The sequence below is a fragment of the Poecilia mexicana genome, unplaced genomic scaffold, assembly GCF_051168715.1.
Source record: "Poecilia mexicana isolate PSO_F unplaced genomic scaffold, ASM5116871v1 scaffold_20, whole genome shotgun sequence".
Lineage (NCBI taxonomy): Eukaryota > Metazoa > Chordata > Actinopteri > Cyprinodontiformes > Poeciliidae > Poecilia > Poecilia mexicana.
In genome coordinates, this window is record NW_028263389.1 from 15,707,352 (window position 1) to 15,720,530 (window position 13,179).

Sequence of the window (13,179 nt, forward strand, 5' to 3'; positions counted from 1 at the left end):
AGGAAAATAACCAAAAGGTTGGAATACAGATTACAATTAATGATGTTTCATATGTTTTTATCACAAGGGGATTTAAAATAGGCTGCATGGTGACCCTACGGACAGGTGATTAATAATAATAATTTAAAGTATTTTATTTATTTTCAAATATTTACATTTATTTGCCTATTCATCTTTGTAATGTTGGCTTGGGTGTACTTCTGTCTTTTCAAAGACTGAATATGGCTTTAACAGGATCTGGCGTCCCCTTGTGGCAGCGTCCCTGCAGTATCTGTTGGTATCCATAACAGCAACTTATTTTATGTCTTACTGAATTTGAGCCACTGTTTAACAGCATAACATTTTCTACGTCTGTGCTTTGTACAACTTGGTTTTATAGAGGTCTTGAACGACGGTGAGTTTGAGTGACATGCTTTTAATTTGAAACAACCTATGGCTCTAAAGAAGAATTACATCCGCTGTCATGTTGTCACGTGACCTTGTGTCCTTGGTTTGCTATCTTGACATGTGAGCAGCAGAAACATGTCTTTCCCTAAAAAAACTGGCGGTAAAGCACTGGACGTTTTGCAAAATCTACCGAGAATAACTTTAACAAACTTACGTCCTGAACCAGGAGCAAGAAAGAATGTAAGCTTTATTTTCCTGTCCTTTGTTGTGGCTACCGTTAGCAGCTAAAATGCTACAATAATAGCATGACACTTGCTTGCTTTATAAGACAGTGCATCAGCTAAACTAAAGCCGTTGTTATTTTGCAGGAAAAGCGGCGGGGCAGAGGACAGCACGGAGGCAACAGGAGCGGGAGAGGTCACAAAGGAGAGCGGCAGAGAGGGACAAGACCTCGGCTGGGGTTTGAAGGGGGGCAGACCCCCTTCTACTTGCGCATTCCTAAATATGGCTTCAATGAAGGTCACAGGTAAACAAACAAAAAACAACTGTTTCTTGACTTGGTTAAGTTAAGCATTAGTGGCACAGAAAATGCAAATATGCTCTGAGTATCATTTGTTAAAAATGCACCGATTGCTCGCAAGGTGAGCGGAATCGACCGATTTTTAGCATTTTACACCTCAAAGTAACTTGGAGGCTGAGATATTCTTCAATAGTAACAAATGATATTGATATTATCATGAAGAACATTCAGCATACACGGTTTTTTTGGAAAGGCTGCATTCAGTATCCCTGGTGACTCATGCTTACTCAAAAACTGGTTATCAACTCTATAAACCATTTCAAGTCTTTTGACTATGGAAATGTCATTGTTCATATCAGAGTTAAAATTAAGCAGCCAATAAGCTCTGAGTTTCATTAAGGTTGTGCTTAATAATTCCTGAACCAACAGTATTGGGTGTTTAAGTACATTTCTGTTGTTGTTCCTTGCAAGTCGCCGTCCACAATACCAGCCTTTAACGTTGAAACGGCTGCAGTACTTGATTGATTTGGGTCGGGTCGACCCAACGCAGCCCATAGACCTGACCCAGCTCATCAACGCCAGAGGACTCACCATCCAGCCGCTAAAGAGGGACTATGGTGTCCAGCTTGTTGATGAGGTAAGTTTAGCTTGATTCATTGTCAATGTGCCACATCCGGCAGCTGGAGGTGGTTCTAGAAAGTATTGACTCAGAGAAGATGAATATGAATGCGGTAATTATTTTTTCTATCGATTTAAAATCAGTGTTTTTTAAATCATTGACAAATATATGCTACTTTGTGTTGGTCCGTGACATAAAAATTTGAATGTAAATGGCATTCAAATTTTTGTTTGATACATGACAAAATGTGAAAATGGGATGCATGCTTTTGCAATACAATGGATCTTCAGCAAGATCACATCAACAGTTATAATATGTTCAGATAAATGAATATATATTCAGCTTTTGGTGGATCTTCAAATTTCGGCATTTTATACAGAAAACAAACAAGTATAACAAGTTTAAACAAGTATGAAAGTGAAGTAATTGCAGGTTTTAAGGAGATTAATATTAGATTAAATTCCATCAGCAGGTGGCGCCACATGATGGTGTTGTGGCCAATGAGAAGACGCCTTATCGACTTCTGATTTTCACCCTTTTCATGTTCTTTTGTATTTTCTGTTTCTTTCAGGGTTCTGACATTTTTGTAGCAAAAATCAACATTGAGGTTCAGAGAGCAACTGAAGGAGCTATAGCTGCTATCGAACGGAACGGAGGCGTCATCACCAACAGCTTCTATGATCCCATAAGTCTCGGTAAACTAATAAACAACAATAATAATGCAGCTAATTTATCGCAGTTTTGTTTAAAGGCATGCCAATGTATTATGTTTTCACAGGAATCCTTATCAAGCCCGTCCCGTTCTTCATGAGGGGGCAGCCGATCCCTAAGCGGATGCTGCCGGGGGAGGACATGGTCCCGTATTACATGAGTGCTGAAAACCGGGGTTACTTAGCAGATCCGGAAGAAATCCAGCAGGCCCGCCGAGCCCTGGCTCAGAAGTACGGCTACGTGCTGCCAGATATTTCAAAGGATGAACTGTGTCACATGCTGGCCATGAGGAAGGATGTTCGACAGATCTTCTTTGGCCTGTCTCCAGGCTGGGTCGTTAACATGCCAGAGAAGAAGATCCTGAAACCAACTGATGAGAAACTACTGCGATATTACTCCTCATAGGTGTTCACCTGGTTAAACTGTCATTTTATATGTCCGAATTAAACATCGTCTCAAAAATTATGCTGATCCCATCTGGAGTTATTTTCGTGGCTCTGAACACTCTTGTGTCCCGGCAAGGCTGCATGATGGAAGGAACGTGAACTGTAACAGGTGAGGGGGAAATAAGGAAAATAAGATAACTCAAAGAATGAAAACAGGAAACAGATGCCTGGTGATGTGTGTTACTTGTGAAATGGCTTTGCATAGGGGCCCTGCAAGGGGGAGTTTGAAATTAGTCATATGCAGCTGTATCCTGGAGTGGACGTTCAAAAGATTCATCTGCCCCCTCTAAACTCAGCCCCCACCCCACATATACTCACACACATACACATACACACACCTTTTTTTTATTGAAGACAATCACAGCAGTAACATTTTAGATATGAAGACAGTTTATTCAGTTAGCCAAATTACATCATACGTGTATTTTAGTCTACATCTTGATAATACTGTTTTGTTTTTAGTGACTCCATGGGGTTGAAATGTCAAACTATGAATAACTTGGTATTTTACGCAGAAGTTTTATCAAAGGAAGCATGCAGTGCCCTGCCAAACTTAATTTATACATGTAAAATTGCATATTTAAAAGGGTACTATTGATATTTCAGATGATAGAACAACAAACTAATTTTAAAGTGAATACAAAATTCAGATCTAATATACTTGGTGGTGCAGTTGGTACATTATTGCCTTGAAGCAAGAAGGTCCTGGGTTCAGATCCCATCCTTGGGTCTTTCTGCATGGACTTTGCATGTTTGGTATTCCAGCTTCCCACACTGTAAAATCGTGGGTGTTTGGTTAATTGATTTCTAAATTGTGATGGATTGGTGACCTGTTCATGTTAAACCTCACCCTTTGTTCATTAACCACTGGAGATGGGCTCAAGTTCCTCGGCACAGACAAGCAGGTATAGGCAATGGTTCCTGATGCCACAAATTAAACTTAAGTGCAACCAACTGCTGTCGTAATATGTTTACCTTGTTAGATCCAACACGTGCAATTCAAGAGAAGGCATTGGTTTGTACTCCTCAAATCTACAGGAGACATGAAAAAGTGCCAAAAATGAAGTCATTGCTGAAAGAAACCATAAGAAGTAATGGTTGTAGTTTGTCATTCAAACAGGAAGCGTGGAAGAAGTTGCTCTATCAGATGAGACCAAATTGTGATTATTTTGGTTGACATACAAACAACTTTTAATGATGGAAAACTTAACACATCATCTCTGGGGGAACAGGCTGTGGGTCTCCTTTTCTTCAGCAGGGACAGTGAACAGAGTTGATGGGGAAAATTAATCAAAGTAAACACAAAACACCCGTTAGAAGCTTCAAAAGACTTCAGACTGGGAAGGAGGTTCACCTTCCTAGAGGACAAATTCAAAATACCTTATTTTACAACAACTTTAAATACAGTCATGAAATGATTTGGATTAAAACAGTTGTGAGGCTGATTCACCCAGTTGAAGCCTAGATCAAAATCCAATTGAGAGTCTTTTTCACAGATGTTTTACATCCAATCTGACTGAGTTTGAGCTACTTTTTCTCTACATCAGTGATATTCAACTCCAGTCCCGGCGTCCTTGGCCCAACATGAGTCACCTGGCCATATTACTTGCTTATGATCTTCTTATTTTACTCAGATTTTTTTAAGCAAAATGCATCTAAAAGTTGCAGGATACTGGACCCAATTACATAGTCTGTATTTAGGGGCTGTGATTTCTGGGCATTTTAATCCTTATATATGCCTCTTTTAAATAAAATCAAGATCTCCTATATGAGTTACATGACATAAGACAGTTTGTACTATGGGAAATGGTAAATATCAGACCGTCTGAGTCAAAGGTCTCACTTTGATGACTCTGCTTGTGGTTCCCTGAGTGTTTTCCTGAGTCCAAACTATCCAATAAGCTTCACAGGTCGAGGATACACACACACACACACACACACACCCACACACCCCCACCCACACACACACACACGTTTGTGTTGCTATCTTTGTAGGGACTTTCCATTGACTTCCATTCATTTCTACAGCCTAAACCTTACCTTGACCCTTTTCCTAACCCTAACCATCACATACCTAACCCTAACCAAAACTCAATTCATACCTTAGTCCTAACTCTGACCCCTGACCCAAAAACAGGGTTTCCCCTTGTGGGGACCAGGCTCCGGTCCCCACAAGGAGCAATTGGTCCCCACAACGTAGTACATGTCAGGAAAATCGTCCCCAAAAGGTATTACAAACAAACGCATATGCGCGCACACACACACACACACACACACACACACACACACACACACCCGCACGCACGCACACACACAGTGGGCCCCGCCAGGAAAAACCAGCCCAAATCCTTACAGCATAATACTTTAAATAAATCACGCCACAGGAAAGAAACAGCACAATCATTGTTTATGGCAGAGCTGCGGCGCTTATCTTCAAAGCAGCAGATCCTTTTGAATTTGTATCAGGTCTCAGACGAGCAGCAGCAGCAGAAAGAGAGGAGTGACTTAGGCACAAACATTAATCCAGAGGGTCTGCAAGAAAACAAGGGGAGAAATGGATGCTATTAATTCACTTTGGCCACAATAGATTTGTTAGCTTCTTTCAGGCAAGTCCTCCGTATAATCTAATGTCTGAGTCTAACCAGTTCACACGTTTTTAATTAAACATGCAGCAGAAGCAGCAGCAGCAGGGCCAGACTGCTGCCATGAACGAGCCGTTTAGGACGGATTGTCTCACAGGTCTGAGACCAGTTTCGGTTAATAATTAGGTCTAATTACAGCTAAATGTGACGCTGTTGTCTGGTGGCATGCGGGATCGAGCCCAGGCTCTGATCCGTGAGAGCTGGGATGTTAACCTACCACCGAGCCTCAATCAGTGCGTGGACAACAAAACACTCCGTAGATCTCCTCAGTTCAGCAGATAAAGAGTCTTATCAGAGCTGAATACAGTTCCTAATTTACAAAGAATAGGGCTGTTTCTGAGGCCTGAGTGGAGCTTTGAACTGATTACAGCTTGAGGTGGAAAGGAGCTAGACTGATGATTGATGGCTGGGTGAAGGCATGAGTCACAGTTCTCAGCTGACTTAACAGGAACATGCACACTGGTACCAGATAATGTATTATTAGTCTACAATTAAAGTACCAACATAGTGTTTTTATTGTTTTGGATTTTTTTTAAACCTGCAACACCACAATCATTTTACAGTCCAGACAATGAATACAAAAAACATTTTAAGGAACTTTTTAAGAGGTTTTCCTATTGTCACACTGAATCTAATCCTAATCCAGTTAAAGTCTCATCCTTTTCTATTGTTCCTTGCTAATAATGACTTATATGCTTGTTTTTTTATTGTATTTTGATTACGTTAATTTCCACTAAAGCCCAATTTAATGCTCAATGGAAACGGTTGCTTCTGTGTTAAGGTGCTTCATTTCCCACCTAGTTTTGCTTTGCTTTGCTGTTTTTTATGCTTATTTTGTAGCACCTATTCACAGTAATCAGACAGGAAATGAGCAGAGAGAGAAGGCCTCCTTACCTGCGGCGTCCGCTCTTCTTCTACACCAGTGGTTCTTAACCTTTTTTGAGGTACCGAACCCACCAGTTTCATATGTGCATTCACTGAACCCTTCTGTAGTGATAAAATATGATTCCCCCCCCCCCCCCCCAAATTCAAGATATAGGAGTGACCCAACAAGAATCTAGTTGGGTCACCCCATGATTACTAAGTCTTCTTAAAAAGTAGAGTCTCTGAGAACAGTTCTTCAAAATATAGTCAGTGTTTTCAGCAAAGTTGAGCTGACTGTCCAGGAACGACCCAAATTTGCCACAGTTTCAACAGGTTGGCCATCGAGAGAAACTGGAACCACTTTAAGGTCTTGTTTAGATTATTTAATTAGCTCTACATTCTTAAGAGAATGAAAAATTTATAATAAATAATAAAGACTTTGCGGTATTCTGATTTAGTAATGTAATTATATTAGTTGTGTTACCACCCCCACGCCACTAGAGGCAGTAGCAGGCCCGAAAAGATGCGACTGAGGAGCAGATTTAGAAGTACACCGAAAGCGACAGAATTTGGTAAAAACGGTGAGTTTTGCTGAAGTAATTAAAGACACAAGTTCAAATCCATGCTGAGAGTGGAGCTCCTTTAATCAGCAATGTAACGTGATCCTCTGCAGCAAGTCATGGCAAATCGGGGCGTCATCACGACTTTACACAGTGTGTCTTTACCTCCGCGGCAGAGGCTCCGCCGAACCCCTGAGACCGACTCACCGAACCCAGGTTAAGAACCACTGGGCTAGCTCCATATGGCACTAGTAAGTTTGACATTAGCATCAGCGCTTTGAGACATTAGTTAAAACTGGATACATTTTTAAATGTATCCTAACAAACTTTACACACCAAAAACAACAGAACCAAGATGTGCTGATTACCAGGTTAAGACACTTAACTTGTTAAATTCTACTGAAGAGCCTAAGAAAGATTAAATAAATAATGTTAGAAGTTGTTCATTTATTAACATTATGCAGAATCTAATTTGCTTAATTAAATTTTTCATAATTTTGTCAACTGTAACACTTTCTAAAATTCATTTTTACAGTTTAGCGTTTCAGTTTTGCATGCTCTTATGCACTAATAAGGCATACACTCTGCCCAGCCTGGTAATAAGTCTGACTCTGAGCTGAGGTTCGACCCGCATCCTATTCCTGCTCAGGGCTGGGAGGGGCATCACTGTATTCTAATAATGTTACCATGTTAAGCCTACCTGCACCATGTAATCCACTCAGTGGGTCTGATGTTTAAGGCTGGACCGGACCAGGCCGGGCCGGGCAGGGTGCCGTTTACACAGGGGTGTGTGGAGGCTCACACTCACCCTGTGGGTCTCGGGTCAGCTCAAACATGTATCTTGATGCCGGCCTGCTGAGTCCATACAATACAGCACAAAGCGACACATTCCCCATGCTGTGAAGATCATAGTTACCTGAGACAACACTGTTATGTCCTCTTCACACCTTTATGGAAACAATGCAGCTCTTTATGAATGACTCATTGTCATGGCATGGAGCGGGAATACAGAGCTTCGTTAGCGGGACTTTTCCACATCCCTCTCCAGAAGAGGCTCGTCAACATGGAAGATCTTGCAGCTGTGTTAGCTCATGATGGAGAAAAACGGTGGAGAATTAAAATATTTCAGCTGCGTCTGCTTCATCCCCTTTTTGAAAACAAAAACTGCAGATTTTTTGTCCCTGAAGCTGTAAAATCTGTCCCATAGATCCGAAGCAAGTTGCTCCCATCGTGCAGCTGGAGCAGGAGCGCTCACCTCCACCTGTGCACAGCCTGAACATCACCGATGGCAAAGAGAAGACGGAGAGGAGCGTCCCATATATGAGTTCTGTCTAACACAATAGCACATTGTTAATAGAACAATCCCCATTCAGAAAGCAGAGTATCCATTGAGCACAAGCACTCTGCCTGTTTGGATATGAGACAATGCTCTGATACTTGACTCACAAACCAGTGATGTGGACAAGTTAAATGAGTTATGTAAATAAGGTAGTTAAAGCTTGGATAAGCCGACTACATTTCTAAAATGCAGATCCACACACTGGTATGGCTTGTTGTTAAGAATAAAGGTTCTCAGATTATTCTAGGAGTTAATGAGCTGTAATAAAGAGCCAATAAGCCAAGCAGTCGAAAATGTTACTAAACCGAGCCACGTCAAGTCATCGACACATCAACAAGGAGGATAAAGAAGATGGCTGCTTAGCTGCAAATATATTAATGAAAGGTTAAGTAGAAGGAAAAAGTGTTGTAGGCAATAGGGGAGGTTTTGTTTCATTTTCCTGTAGGACTTTGTATCTTTCCACACTTCTAAAAAAAATTAATAGCTCCTTTAGTGACAAATGAATCACTGTTCTTGATTGACCAGTAAACTGTCCTGACTTAAACTAACATTTAAGATAATTGGGGTTCAATTAGCTGAAAGTCAATTAAAATGGACAAACATAAATATTTGAGATGTATCACTGTGTTTAATGAGTGTATATGAGTTTTATCTTTTGAATTGAATTACAGAAATAAATTTACTTTTTACAGTATTATAATTTATTAATGTGCAACTGCATGTGTTCAGATTTGTGCGCCTCTGGGGTTGTACTTGCGATAAAAAAAATGTTTAAAGAAACAGCGCTGTGACATTAAATGAAACCCATGCGAGGCTGACGTTCAGCTGAAACTTTGCGTTGGTGTATTCACGCTGGGTCATTCAAGCTAATTAATTAAATCCATTAGCGCTTGTCCTCACTGCGCATTGGAGCGTGCGTCATGATCAACACAGCTGATGTGGATTCAATGTCTAATTCTAACGAGCTGCGACCCAACAACCATAACACACAGCAGACAGTCGCTATAGTTAAACGAATAGGGCTTAATGGTCCAGGTATTAATTATATAGCCACTAAATTTGCTTTTTCTTCAAGGTAAAAACGAAATGTGCGCCATTTGGGGGGATTTATGCAATATGCACGTTCCGGGAGAATATGTTATTGATTGCATTTACTTCTTCCGTGTGTAATAGTCATCTTTGATCGTTTACTTTTACAGTTTGAACAGGCCGTCATGAGCTCTGCAGACGCGTACATTGCAGATTTACAGTGACAATGTCGGGCTTATGGACGTTTTAGAATCTTTGAGAATAAAATAAAGAAATCAATTTCCACTAGTCTCAAACAGTAACACCTGTGATTACATAAAGGCTGTATTATGTAGGCTATGCATTAATACATATAAATAAAAATAAATAAATAAATAGAAATAATAGAAATGACAAATAAGTAGAGAGAAAGATGAAACCACGTTGAAGTAAATATGCATCTAATTACACAGAAACGGCGCAAAAATCACGATAATACTTTCAATGGAAACTTTTTTGCGCAATTACACGAATTTAATTTGTAAATATTAGAGTCTTTAAAGTAGGATTAATATATTTTCGCTCATCTTTTGTATGTAAAATGTAATAAGTAAAAGGTTGGATAAATTATACAATATCAAAACATGATATATTTTTAAAAAACACAGAATTAACACTGAATCTGCCAAATTTAAATGGTTTCCCCCCTTTTTTACATTCAGAGGAACAACAACCACCAAAACTGAGAAATATACATAAATAACATCTGTTACTTACGACTGAAAAAGGCCTAGGTTTTTTAATGAAGTGTTAAAATGGTGGAATTTTCCAGCAGTTTTAGGGTTACATTCAAGATGCTTCATCTTTTCTCTAAACCCGACAAACCTGACAACGTTAATTGTCTGCGTTTTGTGATGAGCTAATCATCCTTCTCTTGAACGGGTCAACTATCTCTCTTTTTTCTGGTACGTGGAGCAAATATTTGTGCGCTTTAATCGTGCAATAAACACGCCTTGATCACGTTTCTTTCTCTTTATTTGTTCCAGTCCTGTAAAATGATAATGGCCGATAAGACCTGAGAGCCTCAATGTAATTAGTAACCAGCTCTACGTGCTGGGGAAAAAAAAAAAAAAAAAAAAAAACTTTGATGCTTTTCTTCCCCACTTCTATTGATTCCGTTTCTGTACAGAAGGTAATAAAGCTTGCAATGCGCCTTTAATGAGTGAGTCAAAGGAAGTGTATTCTTAAAATTAGTTTTAATTGACACAATTAAAAGTCTAACATAAGATGAACTTATTCAACTTTGGGGAATTGAATTTGGTTGATTATTTTTACTGTTTTGTAGCGATAAAATGAGGAAAAGGGGCAAATATACAACGGCGCATTATGTAGACGGAAATTTACAGGTTTGTGGCAACATTTGTATATGTTATGCTAAGTTTAAGTCTCAAGGCGACCCCTGGGACATTTTTAAGGGGCCATTGAATGGGGCGTGATGGGCCCCCATCACCAACCTGAGGATTCACACCTTAAATCCACTCCTCCCGGCATCCCATAGGCGGAGCCGGCCTCTTATATCACTCGTCATCACCGGGAGGATGACAGCGGCCCGCGAGAAGACCTCAAAACATCAACATAAAAACATGCGTTTCAGCCAGGTGGCCCCTCATTTCCAGCCATGCGCAAACCCGCTGGAGAGCGAGGACGGACAGCAAATGAGCGAGGTGCGCTCCCCGAGTTCGGGGCCCTCCAGTCCCATGTCTGTCCACTCGGAGTCCAGCTGCGCCAGTCCAGAGGCAAAGTCCGCCCCGGCGCAGCAGAGGGTCAGAAGGCCGCTGAACGCCTTCATCATCTGGACCAAGGAGGAGCGCAGACGGCTGGCGCAGCTCAACCCAGACCTGGAGAACACGGATCTCAGCAAAATACTTGGTAATTCTGTTATCTTAATATTTGTCCAATTATGAGGAGGCCTGAGGGCCCTAAGAGAGATTAAAACGCACTGAACGGTAGTTGGAAAAACTGCATCCTGATGAATTAGAAGGTCACAGAAAGTTTTGTTTAATGTAAAAAAAAAAATAAAAAAAATCAGGGGTTTATTTCTGTTAATTTTATGATTGAGCCTGTAAAAACCCAACATTCAGTTTCCTGGTAATCTAGAATTTTTTTTGAAAGACACTTTATTTAAATTAAGTGCAAAAATGTTGTGATCACATTGATGCAATATATTGTCTACACATATCAATGGAAAGTTGAGTGGAAGGAAAATAATTTGGGGGCACAAGTTCCACTGTTTTCCTAGTGGTCTTAATATGGTGCCGTTCTTATTTTGTGAATACTGATTTTTCTGAAAACTTTAATAATAAAAATAACAGCTGAAATACATCACCATGTTGAATTAATTACTCAAATAAATTGAGATTTTTTTAGATTCCCATATTTATAGGGATGCACAAGAATATGTTTTTATATGTGCATATATGTCCTTTCCAAGTTAGAATCTCTGATGGCTATCAGACTTGCAAGTGTCCCAAAGCAGTCTTTATTACCTGTTAAACTTTGCCATACTTTTTTCTTCCATTAATTTGCGTAGACGAAGCACTCTGTGAGCAACCAGCTTATTTAGCAATAATGTTTTGGGGCTCATCCTCCTTGTGTGGTGGTCTGACGTTTTTCCAGTCTCTGTGTAGGTCATAAAATGGTCTTAACATTATATTTCTGGATTCAAAATAATTTTAATTGGTCTCATATCAATTAAAATTAAAATCCTCCAGATCAAATATGTAAATATCAAAAAATAAAATCAAAATAATATATTAATTAGCAAATTAATATATATTTGCTAATTAATATATTATTTTGATTTTCATCAGCTGTAAGCCATAATTGTTTAAATTAACAGAAATAAATATATGAGTTTCACTTTCTGAAATGAAAATGGGCCTCCAAATAAGGTTTAAAATTTTGTAAAAAAAAAATAAATAAATAAATTCAGGAAATCCTCACAATAGTTCTCTTCAGAGTTCACCTTAACCACATAATCATGCTTATAAAGATTATTCATCACAATCTCTTCTTGCAGGAAAAACATGGAAGGCTATGCCCTTGGCTGAGAAGCGTCCCTACATGCAGGAGGCTGAGCGCCTGAGGGTCCAGCACACCATCGATTATCCCAACTACAAGTACAGGCCCCGTCGGAGGAAGCAGCAGAAGAAGAGCCATAAGACCCAGTCTGCAGAGGCCTCTCCACTCTGCAGCTCTGGCTTCAGCATTCCCTACAACCTCACCTATCTGCTCCAGAACCACCACCAGCAGCAGCAGCAGCAGCAGCAGGTCTTCCACAATTCACCTCCTTTCCCTCACTCATCTCTCCAGTCTAGCAGATACATCAACCCAGCCGTCCCTGACTCTGAAGCAGCCACTGCAGCAGACAGTTTCTCCAGCGACCCTGCTGTGCGCTCAAACCCTCCCGGGTGCCATCCGGAGCCTCAGGCGTACTTTAGCTCCCAGCAAAGACACGTGCAGCACGGGTTCTCCTCGCCTACAGCTCCTCTCATGGACCAGAGGGAGTCCAGGCTCCACGGGCTCCAGCAGTGCCCAGCAGGGCCGTCCTTGGAGTGTTACTTAGAACAGGTTCAGCTGGACATGCTGTATGATTTAGACCGCAGCGAGTTTGAACAGTACCTTGTTCCAAAACACTACGGGTCAGAGCCAGCAGAGCAGAGCAGCTACAGAGGAGGAGGCTCTGTGTGATAAATCAGACCAATGTGGTCTATTTATTTAAACTGTCTCACTTCAATTGATAATAACTCATGAATGATTGTATGCTTGGTGAAACGTCTTATTTCTCTGTGATGAGTTTTTTTTGTCTTCCAGTGTTAAAATATTAAAATAAAAAATCAATAAATAATTTTAAATCATCTCATAATTCTGTTGTTAATGTTCTAAAACAATTAAACACCCCAAAGTGTTAAATAAGTGGCTAAAACAGCGACAAATGCCAAAAGAACTGTTTAGAAAAAGTAGACAGGACTACATTTCCCATAGTGCAACATGATTTAGAAAACTTTTCATTTTAATTTCGCA

At 40.2% G+C, this 13,179-nt stretch overlaps 2 protein-coding genes across 2 annotated transcripts; both read left to right on the forward strand.

The window, feature by feature from the left end:
* Nucleotides 1-447: 447 nt before the first annotated feature.
* On the forward strand, nucleotides 448-2,702 carry mrpl15 (mitochondrial ribosomal protein L15). The gene is made up of 5 exons (XM_014984114.2): nucleotides 448-627; nucleotides 756-913; nucleotides 1,379-1,544; nucleotides 2,098-2,221; nucleotides 2,305-2,702. Exons 1-5 carry the CDS (start codon nucleotides 523-525, stop codon nucleotides 2,640-2,642), a joined length of 891 nt encoding a protein of 296 aa, XP_014839600.2. The 5' UTR covers nucleotides 448-522; the 3' UTR covers nucleotides 2,643-2,702.
* Nucleotides 2,703-9,865: 7,163 nt separating this feature from the next.
* sox32 (SRY-box transcription factor 32) lies at nucleotides 9,866-12,930 on the forward strand. Its single transcript, XM_014984093.2, has 2 exons — nucleotides 9,866-11,025; nucleotides 12,176-12,930. The coding sequence occupies exons 1-2, from the start codon at nucleotides 10,695-10,697 to the stop codon at nucleotides 12,844-12,846; spliced, it is 1,002 nt and encodes a 333-aa protein (XP_014839579.2). The 5' UTR covers nucleotides 9,866-10,694; the 3' UTR covers nucleotides 12,847-12,930.
* The last annotated feature ends 249 nt before the right edge of the window (nucleotides 12,931-13,179 follow it).

Bases quoted from the DNA above. Each gene is read 5' to 3' on its own strand.
- mrpl15 (XM_014984114.2), top strand. From the start codon at position 523: ATGTCTTTCCCTAAAAAAACTGGCGGTAAAGCACTGGACGTTTTGCAA. The intron at 628-755 runs GTAAGCTTTATT...GTTATTTTGCAG, and splicing joins AACCAGGAGCAAGAAAGAAT to GAAAAGCGGCGGGGCAGAGG. The intron at 2,222-2,304 runs GTAAACTAATAA...ATGTTTTCACAG, and splicing joins CTATGATCCCATAAGTCTCG to GAATCCTTATCAAGCCCGTC.
- sox32 (XM_014984093.2), top strand. From the start codon at position 10,695: ATGACAGCGGCCCGCGAGAAGACCTCAAAACATCAACATAAAAACATG. The intron at 11,026-12,175 runs GTAATTCTGTTA...CTCTTCTTGCAG, and splicing joins GGATCTCAGCAAAATACTTG to GAAAAACATGGAAGGCTATG.